The following is a 15919-nucleotide window of genomic DNA, read 5'->3' on the forward strand; positions in this document are numbered from 1 at the left end:
CCCACCCCATAAGTGGTGCCTAAGACCTTTCAGAAAGTCACTAATTTAAAAGCAAACAATACAACTCAGAGTAATCGAAATCATATGATGGGCAAAGGTTACTACTTTCCCTCCCATTCAGTTGGCTGTTAGGAGCTGGAAACAAAGGGGAAGAGAAGAATTTGGCAAGTTTGTCTCAATGTTCTATATTGGGTGGCGGGTGGGGGGCGGGGAATGTTTTTCTGTAGAGGAATCTCTCCCCTTGTAACAGTTCCCTTTATAATTTATTGACGAAATGAGGATGGTGTGTACAGTGTGCCCCAAACCCAGATTCTGTCATCAGAAACAAAATTATTTCTTAGGGCAGAACTATACACATTATAAGAAGTACAGAGCTGCTGCTGAAAATGGCAGCTTTCCTCCTCTATAACACATAGAATGATTTACTCTGTTTCCTGTGATAGTTGTGCTGAGCTCTGCCCTGCCACCATCGGCCAATAATGTGGAAGTACGGGTGGGGAAATGCACAGTGGAATGATGTCAGGATACAGGTTAATCTGTGCTATATGTAACCGAGTGGGGCAAGGGGGCTTTACACAGGACTGCCATTTTCGGTGACCGCCCCATGTTTTCTTATAGGTCCTGCCTATTGGCCTTGGCATCCCCAGACCTGTTCCTATTCAAATGTGTTTCTCTGACCTCCCAACGCTTCCCCTCCCATTTTAGAAATCCATAAAAATGTGCCTGTTGACAGTATAGGTTCCTTCGCAAGCTTCATGGCTGCAAGACCACAAAAGCCAGAGGGCCTGTCAGTAATACAGTGTGTTAGCATGAAAAGTGCAGGAGAAGTTCATAATCGGATGAGTCAGTTCGGTTCTGTTTTTAACAGCTCTGCATCTCCCTGTCCATCTGATTTTGTTCTGTCAAGTTTAGCAGCTTTCTCTTAAGTGACAGTTCTTTTTATAAACTTCAAAGTCAACCTGAGGTTAAACGCTGTCTTCCCGGGGAATTCTCTGTAAAACAACCTGGCTAACCCCATGTGAAGTTGTCTTGATCACATCCCTACATTTTGTTTTTTGGAATATATGAAATCTGTATCTTTGCCATGTAAAGAAATGCAAGCACAACTTCAATTTTCTGGCTATCTTGCCAGTTTTCATTTCCAATGGTCCCTTACCCAAGCTGCCCACAGACTGCTTTTTAAAAATCACTAGAGTGAACAAAAATAAATAAATAAATAAAGTTACATGTAAATATTAGACAATACAAGCCAGAAAAATAAAATATTTTCGTCCATGAGAAGGTGCGGAGAATATTTTATTTATTGCAGTTATATCCTGCTTCCCTCCCCCCCCCCGCTTGCCAAGGAGGCTTACGTAGTCCTCCTCCTCTCCATTTTATCTTCATAACAACCCTGTGAGGTAGGTTGGGCTGAGAGTCAATGACTGGCCCAAAGTCACCCAGTGAGTTTCATGGCTGAGTGAGGACTAGAACCTGGATCTCCCGAGTCCCAGCCCAACACTCTAACCACTAAACCACACTGGCTCTATGATGAATGCTCCACTGCAATGCCCTCAACCTAATTTTCCAGGTTGTGTGGGACTGCCATCACAGGGGTAAGCATGACAAAACTGTGAAGCATGCGGTTATGTATCCCTTCTTGTGGAAGATGACTACATGTCTTGTTGTGCTCTAAGGAAAACTGTGCTTCTTGTTTCTTTGCAAATCGTGTTCTAATGAGCCACTGGATAGAGTGGGTCACATGGGTGGGTTATATTTTCGTTTTTGAAAAGGAAATAGATTAATTCTATTGCCTGTGTTGCTCTCATGAATGAAGTTTTACTGTTGGATCTGGTTTCAAAGCATCCCAGTGAGTCCATGTTTTAGATCAGCATGTGTTTTTTGTTATTGTTATTGTTATTATTTTAACAGCATCTAGACTCTGTATAACATTATTACTTATTAATAGTGGTAGTAGAAGAAAAGGCATAGTAGCAAAAGAGAGAATGAAAAAGTGAGAATTCTTCATCCAACTTACTTTATTACCAGCTTTTGATGGGCTTCTTGGTTTACAAATAGAGGGCCTTCCGAAGGGGTTGAATTATTGTATTCATTTTTTAAAAATATGTCTATTCTACCTTTCCATCAAGATTGATCTTGGAGGAAGGTGGCTTACAGTTTATTTGAAACCATACATACATAACACATTAAAACCAGCTTAAGACAATGCAGCCTACAACCTAAAATCCAGATTATACCAAACAGCAGTAATAAACACCAGTCATCACCAGCACCTGTTCCAGCAGGCTGTACAGAGAGATGAAAAGGGGAAGCAGGACCATTCCATCAGCCCTGCTGAGGACCACCCCCATGAAGGCTCCTCCTCCGTCAGCTTTCACCAGCAGAGCCATTCTGGCGGGCTGTACAGAAAGAGATGAGAAAGGGAAGCAGGACCATTCCACCAGCGCTGCTGAAAGACGGCTTAGGGTGCAATCCTATGCATATTTAGACAGGAAAAAGTCCTACAACTCCCAGCATTCCCCAGCCAGCCAAGGGGAATTCTGGGAGTTGTCGAACCTTCTTCTGTTTAAATATGCATGGGATTGCACCCTTAATTTTTCCTCTTCCCTTCCCATCACTTTTTCCTTGTGTGTCATGTCTTTTTATATTGTAAGCCTAAGGGCAGGGCATTTGTCTTGTTTAACTGATGGCATGTAAGCTACTCCAGGAGCCTTTTTGGCTGAGGAGCAGGATAAAAATACTCTTAATAAATAGCAGTTAAAATAATAAGCATTATTTACCATTGAAGTCTTGGAAAACAGGACAATTTTAGGCTGCAGCTGAAATGGTAATAATGTTTAAACCAGGAGAATGTGCCTGGAAAGCATTTTTCCCTTACTTATTACTGCCGTCACCTCACAATTCCCTCTACATCTTGGGTGAGGGGGAGCTCCAAGATCTGCGGGTTTTACCAACTAACTCCCCAGTCACCACCAGTTCAGCCAGCTTTCCCCTTACCTCCCCTTAGTTACAGAGTGTACCATGAGCCAAATGGTCTGGCATGCAGGGAGAACAATCCTTGGGATATGAAAAGCATACAGTCAAACCCCAGTTTCCAAATTAAGGAACTTTATTATAATGAAGGATTAGGGAGGAATCAGGTAGGTAGTATAAAAATGAAACACAACTGTTTACTTTCTAAGCGGCCTTCCTTAGACAGTTGTAAAGAGGAAAACCAAAGTTCTGTGCAAGTTTGGCAGGGATATCTGTGTTGTTAAGTACCCCCCAGTCTTTTTATCCCTGTAGAATTAGGGGAGAGGATCCTCCAATCAGGGGTGACCATGTGGGCTTGGGCATACTTGTAGGGGTGGGCTTTTCTGCACTTGAGAACAGTGCGTTTCAGTGCATAGGAAAGGAGCATCTGGATAAATGAACTCTTCCAAGAAGTAAAAGATATGAACTGGGAGATGTTTCCACTCTTCTCCTGGAAGACAGGATCCATCAAAGGGAGAATACCACCCTGTGTTTCAGAGAGATGCTTGAGGTATGACAAGATAGCTAAACTATTGTGACAGGTACATTGCATTTTTAAAGAGACAGGCATTTTTATTCTCAGGCCTTCCCCCATAGGGTGTTGCAAAATTGAGGCACCACCATGGAAAAGACCCTGCCTCTGGTAGCTACCCACCTAATCCCCAAAGGCTGGGGTACCTGCAGCAGAGCTTCAGGTGGTGATTTCAGCAGATGGGCAGGGTCATACCGGAGAAGATAGTCCTTTAGATCAAGGTGCCCATGGGGGCCAGTGCTCCCGCAGGGACCTCCAAGGCACCTGTGAAGATTTCCACTCGTTACCACCTTAAAAAAATACTTTTAATTAAAAATGTTGAGATGCCAGGTTCCTGAACCTACTGCTGAACAGCAGTTGGGTGGGCAGGACGAGATGGAAAGAGTTGCCTCCTGGCCCTGTGCAATCTTCTATCTACACAGACCTTTCCCCTTTGCTGTCTCTCCACTCGCCTCACTATTTCTCTCCCTGCCCACCTTTTACCTTGCTGTTTCTCCCCGCTCTTAGCCTTGCTCTTTCTCTCACTATTTCCCCCTCCCTCCCAGTCCCTAATCTTGCTCTTGCTCTCTCTCTCACCCCTTTATCTTGCTATTTCTTGTTCCTCCCAGTTCCCAGCCTTGCTCTTTCTTGTGCTTGCGATCTCTCTCTCTCTCTCTCTCTCTCTCTCACACACACACACACACACACACACACTCACACTCACACCCACACCACCTTCCTGAGGAACTAGGAGTCTCGGGGAATGGTGTGATGAGCCTAGGATTAAGATAGGGAAAAAGTTTTATTTCCTTTTGGGGCTGGGGGCATTTTCCTTTACTTTGGGGCTGGGGAAAGGGATATGTATGTGGATAGGATGAGAAGAGCAATCCTATGTAGGTCTACTCAGAATTAATTCTCATTGTGTTCCCTGTAAGCATACATAGGATTGCAACCTTAAATGGGTATTTGTTGGGCTTCTGTGGAGTCAAATATGTGGATTGGCTTTGGAGTTCCTCTGCTTCTGTTCTATTTCTTGGATGAATAATTTGTCTTTTGACTAGCCAGCCCCCCATGGCAGCCATTATGTGACTAGCCACAGCCTCCATAGGAGCCAATTTGTGATGGTGCCCACAGCAGTTTAGCAAATTCCCAAATGTGCCCATGGGTCCAAAATGGCTGGGGACACCTGCTTTAGAGAACCTGTCCCCCTCCCTCAAAAGATAGCCTGTTCCCAAACCCAGACTGCTTAAGGCAGGGATGGACAGTGTCCTGGAGTCCAGGGGCCAATTCCTTCATCCCAGAGGCTACTTGGGGCTGTGCCCTGCTGCTGCACCGCTGAATTCACTGCATTGGGAGGAGTGGCGGCAGAGCAGCAAAAAAGGGCTGCTTTTCCTTTAAAACCACCCCTTTTTTGCTGCCATGCCAGCGCATTGCCAAATTTCAGTGGCAAATTTATACTTGGGGTGTTTTTTTAAAGGAAAAAGTCCCTTTTTTGCTGCCACGTCGCCAAATTTTGGTGGTGAAACACCACTTTTTTGGTGCTGGCATGGTGAGGGCCACAAAAAAGGCTGGGGGGGGGGTACATGCAGCCTGTAGGCTGCATGTTGCCCACCCATGGTTTAGGACTGTGTATAGGTTAAAACCAGCACTTTGAATTGTGCCTGGAAAGAAACTGCAAGTGAGGTTGTGGACCAATCTCCCAGTGTTGACATAGATAGAACAAAGCCAGCCATATAGCATTTCACAAGATAAGAGCATGATTCAACTAATAACACGGAAGCCCTGTCTTTGTGGCCTGGGTTCTTGGAGAAAGCCCTCATTTATCATGCTGATGTTGCGGTGTTGGAGAGCTGGCCTGGAGCAACTGATCCTGTCTTCAGATCAGCGGACAAATGAATAGGCTGTTAAAAGAGCCATCTAATGGTAATTAATTTTTGCTCATTATCCATCCAGGGTGGATTTGAATGACCAGCTGAGCCCATTGAATTCTTTGTGTCTTGTTTCAGTAAACCTATTCAGACTCCCCCTCCACCCCACCCCATTAAATAAAAAGAGAAGACGAGATTTGAAAACATTTCTTTTAGAAAAGGAAGATTAATCCAAAGCAGTAGGCATGACTGAAATAACTGGGAAGATTTTATAACACTAAGTATATGCTAACAGACAGTAAGAATCCATTATTACAGCATTAAAATGCAGCACTAGTTTAGCAATCTATTAAAACCGGAGATGCTTGGCTTGTTGGTTAATTAAGCCAAAAGGCATGAGAAAAGAGTACGATTATCTTGAAGATAATCGCAGCACTGGTGTTTTTACAAGTCACATGCCCTGCAAAATGGCCTAACTGCATTAACATGCATGACACTTCAAGCCTTGATATTTGTGTGTATATGTGAATGTTGTTAATAATACAAAATGTTTGCAGTTACCTTTAAAGCCCTTATACTCCCTACACACCTCGCTGAGTATCTTCTCCTATATATGTTGCCAAGAAGACTCATGGCCTGTGGTTAAGACTATGCCTGGTGAGCTAATCAAATTCCTGTGTGCTTGGGACTCAGTTCACTTCTAAGGCATGAGGGGTGGGCCCACAGATGCCACCCTGGCCCCTGGCGTCCTCAGCTCCGCCCCTCAGTTCCCAATCTCCTTGTGTTGACTAGGGAGGTCTGCAGCAGGCTTCTCGTCACACCCACTTGAACGTGAATAGTAAATATTTTCATGATTGGGAAGCCTGATAAAGCTTGGAACCTTGATAAACAGTGTTCCCAGCCATGTGGCTCTTTCTACCCACATTCACCCGAATGTGAACAGGAGTCCCTGTTCAGTATGGGGAGGACTGCGACTGAGGGGTCGGGGCTGTCATGCAGGGCCCCATCACTGGTACTCAGATTAGTCTGCCCTATTCAGGAATGGGGCTTAAGTGGGAACAAACACATGGGAACTTACTTCCACAAAAACCAAACAAAGCACAGAACCACAAGGTTTAATCCCCAGTGTATTTGTGTGCCCACGTGTTTCGAGAGATTTCTCTTCATTAAGGGCTATTAAATTCTTCAAAGCCTCAAAATAATCCTTGAAACTCTCTTTTTCTAACTCACTATTGGTCTCCCAGTTGGTCTTTGAAGAATTTAATTGTCGATGAAGAGAAATCTCTCGAAACGCCATCACCGCACAAATACATTGGGATTTAAACCTCGCAGCTGTCTGTTTTGGCTTTGTTTGGCTTTTACAGCTGTTTTTTTAATCCTTGTTGTTTTTAGAACTTGCTTTCACACTCAGATCTGTTTCCTTGGGTCAGTGTGCCTGGCTTGGCGCGGAGCTGGCTCTGAGGAGAACTGCTGCGCCCCCTCTGCTCAAGCTAGGAAGCCACCTCCACAAGCAGAAGAGCTGCAGCAGGTCTCGTAGAGGGTGGGGGAACTGGACTTGGAGGGCACCCCCTTGAGAGCGCCTGTTTCCCAAAACCAGTCCCTCCTCCCTGGAGTCCTATAATCTCTGAAGGGCACTTTAGTCATCCTTGGAATTCAAGTGATCTGGGGTTGCGAAGGTGGGTGCAGGGTGGTTTCATGTTATTTTGCAGTTTAAAGATTAGGGGGCAAGGAATTGGACGTTAAACCCCTCCACCTTCACAACCCGAGATCACTTGAATTGCAAAGGTGGATAGTTTATAGGACTGCAGCGTATAGGACTGCAGGGAGGGAGATTGATTTTGGAGAAGGGGCAGTTTAAGCCTAACTGAAGAGCACTACTCAGCTGCCAGGGTGTGGAGACAGCTTGAGAGCAGTGTGCTCCTTTGGCGGGGAGTGGACCAACCTTTTTTTTAAAGAAATGAGTTGTTCCTGAATACCTCAGAGCCCATTTCCCCCCTCTCCTTGGGCCCACTTTGGCCCTCTGCACTTTACTAATAAGTGGAGTGTTGGGGGGCCGTAGCTCCATGGTAGAGCACATGCTTTGAATACAGAAGGTCCCAGGTTCAATCCTCAGCATCTCAGCTAGGGCAGGTAAAACACCTGCCTGAAACCCTGGAGAGACACTGTCAGTTAGTGTTGACAGAACTAGGCAAGATGGACCAATGGTTTGACTCAGTGCAAGGCAGCTTCCTATATTCCTATGAAGTGTGTGTGTGTGTGTGTGTGTGTGCGTGTGCTTGACCAAATCTGGGGAAAGATATGGGCTGGGGAAATTAGCTTGTTATATCTATTTTACTTGCCTTCAGGGTTACAGGATGTTATTCTCTTGATCACCTTTGGTTGCTGCACCAAGAGCTCCCTGCTGCAAGGTGGCTATAAGCATGGCACACATTGGCTTTCAACAATTTGCTAGAGGAATTGTTGGTAATGTCATCACTTCAGATACACTTAGGGACAGGCCGCAGGTGAAACTAATTTACTTTCAGGTAGATGCCACATATGCATGCCCACTGAGAGCATCACTACAAGAAGCAAGATCAAACTTCTTACAGAGGTCTGTATAATTAATTTTTGCAAAATATCACTCCTTGTGATGTATTGGGTTTAGCTGCAAAAAGGAGGGAATTTATGTTCCTAGGGGTCCTTTTTAACGCATCGTTGAGTGTTCTTTATTTCCTTTGGACATCAATTACAAAAAATAAATCCATTTAATTGCCTTCAGCTATATACTCCTGAAATCTCTTAGAAGGAGATTTCCAAAATAAGGTCAATAGAACATAGCTACTAGAAATGTGAAGGAATTAGATGTTACATTTTGCACCTGTGTGGATGAGGGTTTGGATGATCAACTTTTGATTTGTAAAACAATAAAGAAACTTGAGGCACCTTAAAGACTAACAAATGTATTATGGCATAAGCTTTCATGGACACAATACATTTGTCTTTAAGGTTCCACCATCATTTTTGTTTTTGCTGCAACCGACTAACATGGCTACACCTCTGGATGTTGATTTCTAAAATACTGGGGGTATGGAGGCGGCAGACAGAATGTCTCGTTGCAGTCAGAGCCTGGCAGAATCTTGTATTGGGGGTGAAATAAACTGGCGGTGAAATAAGGCAGGTTGAGGTGGAGCCATCCATTTAAGGGGCAGAGGCTGGGTGGTCAGTGGTGGTCAATGACAACACTTTGTTAATCTGGCTCTGACGTTTACTGGCTTTTCAGACCTGTAAAATAACAAATGGTTGACAGCCCTGAGAAAGAGAAGTTGAAAACAGACACACACACACACACACACACACCAGTCTTGACTAAACTAGGCTGGCCACCTCTCCTGTTGCATTGGTACTGTTCAAAGATGGGTTTTCTGAGTTGAAACTTAGCAACTAGGGTTTCAATGGTTATTTTAGTTGGTTACATTAAGCTAAATACTGTGGTTTGACCCCCAAATGATCAGGCTGCGTATTTTGGTGGGGGGAAAAGAAAAGACAAAAAATGAAGTGTACAGTATTATATATAGTAAACTCACAATATTTAAGTCTAATTATTATTGTAAATATACATGCACTTAGAAAAACTGCAGATGGCAGGAAGCTATCTGAGAAGAGCCATTCCTTCTTCTCTTTCATCCTCTTCCTCACACACAGGAGGGAACACCTCTCCTTGGATGGCACCCGCTTTGACGCGTACAGACATCCTGAAGGAAACAACCTATGCTTTTCTTCAGAGTGACTGTTCTATTCATATGTAATTATATGCAGATTTAATTGATAAGCTATCAATTGATTAAAACTCATGCAATCAATCAACAAAGATTTCTTCAAGTCAGATGACAGCCCTTCTGGCAACCCTATCCAACCTTGATTCTTTAACGGGAGCAACTCTGGGACAAAGAAAGCCAGCTTTTGAAGTACGGTGTTAATTCTGCCATATTTTAAGAGACCAGAAGGGTGACAAAAGTCTCATATTTACAGGAACAAAGAAAGTCCCCCCGCCCCGACGTGAATTTTACAGAAAATTAATAGAGACAAAGAAAGAGGAATAGGTTTAATTTTCCCTCCACATTCACATGGGTATAAAACAACAGCCGAACATCAGTTATTCATGCTAATGGCTGGGAGACCCGTTGCAGCAGATGCTTGAATTTTGCAAATTAGCAAGTTAAGCATTCAAGTCCAATAAAACAGTCAAAAGCACTGTAGCCTTAAATGTAGCCGTTCGTTTCTTCTGACACTTTTAATTTAGAGCAATGTGTTCACCACAACGCTTCAGAGCCTGCCCGTATATAAAGGTGCCGTAGTATCATTGCGTTTCTTTTCTTTTTCTTTTTCGGTTTGTAAAAACAACAACAACAATAACAGTAATAATATTCGCACTGGGGAAGGAATACTGAGAGCTTGCTATCTCAGTAGCACAGCCACTTTCAGCAATACAGGGCTGTACTATTAAATCTCAGCTGGCACAAAGCAAGCAGGCTTTATCAGGGTTGCAGATAATCAAAGTGAGAATTAGTGAGGCTTGACTATAGATATTTCAGTAAATAAAAGAGCTATTTTTGCCTGACATATTGATGCCCCTAATACAGCCATAAGTGCTTGTTCGGTAGTTCGCTTGCTCCAACATATATATTCAAGGGAAACAAGATGCCATGGTATGCTGGGGGGATATAGTGGTAATTCCTTATGCAGGTCAGAGGTTTGCAACCTTTTTCTTTTTTTGTGAGTAGAGCAGAACCCTCTCTGCCAAGCACCCCTGTCCTCTGAAGTTCAGTCCCAGGTGAGCCATACCCCTTACCTTTCTCTACTTCCCACTTTGCTTTCTAAATAATGTATATTGCCTAGATGCCAGGACACTCCTGTGCTGTACAAAAAGTCAAATAGATGAACTCTTGCCATAATGGTTTACAATCAAATAGCTGTGACACAAGAGGAAAATGGGATGAGGAGGGAAGAGGTCAATAAGAAAACTTTGGTACCGACTTTCACAGGTGGAATGGGCGTGGATTGAGAGCAGGTCTAGGATGGGATGAGACAAACAGCACTTGGTCTTAGCCAGGTTGATGGAAGGATCCTCTGTGTGTTATCCCACCTTCTGATGCATTTGAGCAGAGTGGCTGGAGCCATCTGTTCCTTCCCCTTGATTAGCAGCAGTTGGACCAGTAGTGGAAAATTATGCCAGTATGCTGAAATTGCAGAATATTGCAGAATAGAATTGCAGAATAGGTTGCAGAATTCAGCTTTTCTTGGTTTGGAATTTGGGCTACCTTGGCACAGATCTTTTAAGTTCCTCAACTTGGCCATAATAGGGTTTTACAAATTGCAGGACCAGGCGGGTGAGAAAGGGATGCCAAGCCTAGGACCTTAGGAGAGCGGGATTGCATGGTCATACTATTCTATCAAAGATTACCCAAATGTTAGCAGTCGGCTCTAGGTTGTGTGATTAGCTAGAAATCCCGTGTGATTTTAAGGGTTCTCCCTGAAATAAGTGGCTGATACAGGCTTCAAAAATACTAAACTGAAGCAGCCTTATCTGGTCAACACTGCAATCTCCATAGAAACTGGCCAAGTCTATCATTAACATGTGGCTGTAAAAGAGCTGCTAATATACAGCTGCAGAAAACATTTTACAGCCCTTTTTAATGTACAAATACTTTACAACTCAACTGTCCCCTACAAAAGCCTAGTCGTTCTGTCTTTATTTTACAGTGAGGGGAGACATAACAACTTGGTAGGGGCCACCCAAGCAAATCCATAGTTGACCTGAGGTTTGATCTCAAATCTTCCAAGCCAAGCCCAGCACTTGATCCACTGACTTACAGACCAAGAGCTGAGCTGCACGATAAGCACAGTTGCATGGTGCAGCTGTTTTTGGTCAGTACCACTGCAGATGATAACGGGGCTATGCTTGTTTGAGTGCTCGCTTGTGAGTGGAAAAAGCATCCCCTCTACCCTGCACAGTCAAGTGATGTTTCTTTTCCCTGATAGGCTAGTTTTCTATGTTTAGAAGGGTTTGTGTGTGTGTGTGTGTGCGCACGCGTGTGTGTATTTTAAGATGTGGAGCCTCCTGGTGATGAACTAGTTTTTCAACTAGTCCACTCCAGGACCAGTCCACCTGTAACCTTGCCCATGCTACCAACCCCCGTCTAGATCACTCCAACTTCTCAAAGATTGTAAACATGTAGAAGGTGCAAGTTCATCCCAGCATCTGTTCCCAAACTCTCTGGTTGTGGAGGTCTTCCAAGGAAAAAGCAGGGGGAAAACTCTCCTTCTGCCCATCTTAATAAGGAGGACTGGACATTGCTCATTTTGTGTGCGTGTGTATGTGTTTGTGTGTGAACTATATTTTGTGATAGCTCTTTCATGCTCTATTTCCAGCTACCAGGTCTTCATGTCGAGGTCCAAATTGTGGAAGCAAGTTGTTTTCCTTCTTTGGCTACCTGCCCCAACACAAAAAGGGACCTGCTCTAGTTTTACGGAATGAAGCCTTTCATTTAGTGAAGCAGTGATTAATACTTTACATCATATAGCAGACTGTGGATCTATAGCAGGCTCCGTTGTGTTACATTGGCTTTGGTCGCCTACCTTACCTGCAGGAACCAGAGCTCATATAGATCTTCCATTTAGCAAGTGAGAACCTTTTAGCACCTGCACCAATGAAGTTTAGAGCAAGTTTAGACCAACTCTGTGGCTCAGCCTTTGAGAGTAACTTCTCAGCCATCTCAAAAAAGCCACAGCATTTCTTTTCTATGGTTTCTTCACTGGACTGTTTCTACTTCTCACATTAATGTATGAGTTGGCAGGACAACCCCACCTACATGTTGTTAGAGAACATTCCATGAGAGCTGTGGCCATGGCCTCTACAAGGGGGATGGAGTGGGGGGATAGATTCTTAATTTCAAAACTCAGCAAAGTAGCTGTCTGGTCCAGTCCATATACATTTGTAAAGCATTATGTCTTGGACATGAGAGCATAATGTCGCTTTGTGTAAAGAACATAAGAACATCAGAAGAGCCCTGCTGGATCAGACCAAGGGTCCATCTAGTCCAGCATTCTGTTCATATAGTGGCCAACCAGCTGTCCATCAGGAACCCACAAACAGGACACAACTGTAACAGCACCCTCCCACCCATGTTCCCCATGTACATAGGCATACCACCTCTGGTACTGGAGGTAGCACATAGCCATCAAGACTAGTAGCCACTGATAGCCTTTTCCTCCAGGAATTTGTCCAACCCCCAAAGCTGTCCTTAATAGCCAGATTGCCTGACAACACCAACCACCAAGTATGCCAACCCTTGGGTGTACCTCCTGTCAGGAATGAATCTGAGCATGTGGAGATGTCTGGCAGCTCAGATTTAGAATCAGAATGGGGAACAGCAAGAACAGAGGGAGGCACCCTCCCTAGTGAGCCCAGATACGTCGAGACCTTTTCCCCCCAAGGCCTTGACACACAGATGGCCCAGCCTGAATGGCTCCCCCACTCCTCCACCATAAGAATTCAAGTTTTGGAGGGAGAGGAGGACAAGGGGCGTGACTTGAGGGATGCTAGGGTCCATTGCAGAGTGAAGTGGTAAAAGTTAGGGGAAAAGCTCAGACGCTCTGCCAGGTTGGCTGCTTGTGAATGCCAATGTAGGAGGGAGCCACCCTAAGGGAGGGGTATCCCTGCAAAGCAAGTCTGGCCGTGAAGTTCATGCCCAGACTGCTGGCATCTTCTCTAACTTCCACTTCCTCTCCTCTATTGGTATTCATAGATGTGTGGATTAGCTGGTCCTGTGCAGTCTGAGAGTTTCCTAGAATCCGTGATGGTAAAGAAGCTTGTTCGTTGTTCAGTCGTTCAGTCGTATCCGACTCTTCGTGACCCCATGGACCATAGCACACCAGGCCTTCCTGTCCTCCGCTCTCTCCCGGAGTGTGCTCAAGTCCATATTCATTGCATCGGTGATGCTATCTAGCCATCTCATCCTCTGCTGTCCCCTTCTCCTTTTGCCTTCAATCTTTCCCAGCATCAGGGTCTTTTCCAGTGACTTTTCTCTTCTCATTAAGTGGCCAAAATATTTGAGCTTCAGCTTCAGTATCTGTCCTTCCAATGAGCAGTCAGGGTTGATTTCCTTTAGGATGGACTCATCTGACCTCCTTGCAGTCCAGGGGACTCGTAAGAGTCTTCTCCAGCACCACAGTTCGAAAGCATCAGTTCTTCGGCGCTCAGCCTTCCTTATAGTCCAGCTCTCACAGCCATACATTACTACTGGGAAACCATAGCTTTGATTATACGGACCTTTTTTGGCAAGGTGATGTCTCTGCCTCTTACTATGCTGTCTAGGTTTGCCATAGCTTTCCTCCCAAGGAGCAACTAATAACAGTAGTGTTAGCCTGAAGCCTTGTTTCCTGGGGTGTGTTGATTGTGAAGGGAGAGGGTGTAGGAATGTTACACCTACATAGAGACCATGAAGAAGGGAAAGAGATGGCTTATGTGTAACTGGTGTGCATTGAGTGGTCCTGTGCGCAGTCCCAAGACCTGCCCCCCTTTCCTGTTGCAGATATCTCTTTTCCATATGAGGAATATGTCCATGGCGGTCAAGGAATAATCCAGCAGAATGGCATTTGCACCACCACTTGCATGTATAAAAGGAGATGAAGATTATAGATACAGATATAGATATGTAATCTCTTCAAGGGGAAGGGGAAGGGATATTGGGGCCTAGGCTGTAATTTGTACCTGATACATTTCTTTTGGTTGTGAGACTAAGGATGCAATCCTGTGCATATGTAGACAGGAAAAAGTCCTGCAATTCCCAGCATCCAGGATTGCTGGGAGTTGTAGGGCTTATTTATGTCTAAACATGCGTAAAAGTGCACCCTAAAAGTCTAAACAAAGAAAAAAAGAGCTTCGGCTATTGGGCGGTATAGAAATGAAATAAATAAATAAATAAATAATGTCTCTTTTCTGTTTTAGGTCTACCAGCCTTTGCTTAAAAGATACATGGAACTTGAGCAGGGAATACTGAGCAGGCCAAAGTAACATCACATGAGAGAACCAAACAATGAAGCCTTTGCCATATTTGAACAAAAAGGAAAATGAAGATCAGAAGAAACGGCACCCGAAATGATGTAACACATTCCTTCGTTTTTATAGCTAAAACGGAGAGGTTTTGATTTGATATCGTGTATGAACTGGATAACATGCTGTCTTCTTTGATCTTTCTGTCTGCCAGGTGTGGTCTTCCAAAGTCCATATGCCTTTCCATGTTGTCTTTTTACTGGAGAGTAGAAAAGAATTCATGATCAATCCAATATGCTAGCCTGAGGTTGTGTTGCAGGTCCACACAGTTGTGATCCAAGAAGTTGAATAAGTCATGTGCTGGGCTAGCAAGAGGCTTGATGGTGCCTATTTTTTTTACACTCCCAGGTAGCAAAAACACAAAGGTTTATTGAGGTTCTGGCAGGCCACAATACATGGTGAGTGGCATTCGGCTTGGCAGGTCTTAAGTTGCACCTTCTTCTGCCATACAAATGTGAAATCCAGCACTGTGAGCATCTTGGCGCCTTTTTCAAAGAGTGTGGCTTTGGACAAAACCCTGCAGAGGCAGCACCTAGTGATACTACAAAATTATTTTGGCCTTATACCAAGTAACTGGCAGGCCTTCCCCACAAAGCATCCTGGGAATTGTAGTTTTGTACAATTTCTGTGAAAGATCTCAGAGAGCCTGGCATATACGTCACTTTCACAGAACTACTGTTACGTGGGGGAAAGGAATGACTGTTTAACCTGTATGTGTCTTTCTTGTAGATCAGCCTTCTCCAACCTGGTGCCCTCCTGGGGGATGCTGGGAGTTGTAGTCCAGCACATTTGAAGGCCACCAGGTTGAGGCAGCCTGTTGTAGGTACACTGTCATTAACCAGCTGAGTACAGAGTAGATCTTTTAGAGGTTACAATGGTGAGTTGTAGTGCTCTACACAGCTCGATGAAGTGTTTCCTTTCTACATTCCCTTCTGTGAGGCAAATTTTAAAAAGAAACCACTAAAATGCTTTGGAAACCTGAATTGCAGATGCAAAAAGAATATAAAAAAATAAACTGATTTGCATCATTTATTCCACATGCAGCATGTGAAGGTTTCTGATACAGAACCCATAGCTGGAACCAGAATATTAGAGAGCTAAGCCTTGGAGCTGGGCCAAGGTTAGGGGCTAGCTCAGGAAGGGGTGAGGAACATTATCCACAGTAGGCAAGCCCTAATTCTTTAACTCAGCCAAATCTGTGGTCCATTTAATCCAGCACTGCGGATGGAACCAAGATCTTCCTGACTCATAAACCATCGCGGTTTTGCAATCATTCCTGGTGAGTATGTACAAACAAACAAAATACCATCCCAAAGTGTGTTTTTTAAAATACTTGGAAATTATCATAAAACCCAGATGGGCTGCCCCTTTCTTCATTAACAAACAAAGACTCTTACCTGTATGAAGATGCTGTGAGGCATGCAGACTAGGGAG

General features: G+C 44.2%; 1 protein-coding gene across 9 annotated transcripts in view; it reads left to right on the top strand.

The window, feature by feature from the left end:
• Positions 1 to 15527, top strand: part of XYLB (xylulokinase) — a 139231-nt gene extending 123704 nt beyond the window's left edge. For 5 of the 9 annotated variants that reach the window (XM_084859384.1, XM_084859382.1, XM_084859386.1 and 2 more), the window contains one exon: positions 14381 to 15527. In XM_084859384.1, coding sequence (XP_084715510.1) covers positions 14381 to 14446 — 66 coding nt within the window. In that variant the 3' untranslated portion in view covers positions 14447 to 15527. The remainder of the gene's footprint in view (positions 1 to 14380) is intronic. The other 4 variants (XR_014792462.1, XM_084859383.1, XR_014792461.1 and 1 more) reach the window with 3 other exon arrangements.
• The last annotated feature ends 392 nt before the right edge of the window (positions 15528 to 15919 follow it).

Source organism: Heloderma suspectum, chromosome 5 (genome assembly GCF_057233095.1).
Source record: "Heloderma suspectum isolate Gila_16-S chromosome 5, 16-S_ref, whole genome shotgun sequence".
NCBI classification, from domain to species: domain Eukaryota; kingdom Metazoa; phylum Chordata; class Lepidosauria; order Squamata; family Helodermatidae; genus Heloderma; species Heloderma suspectum.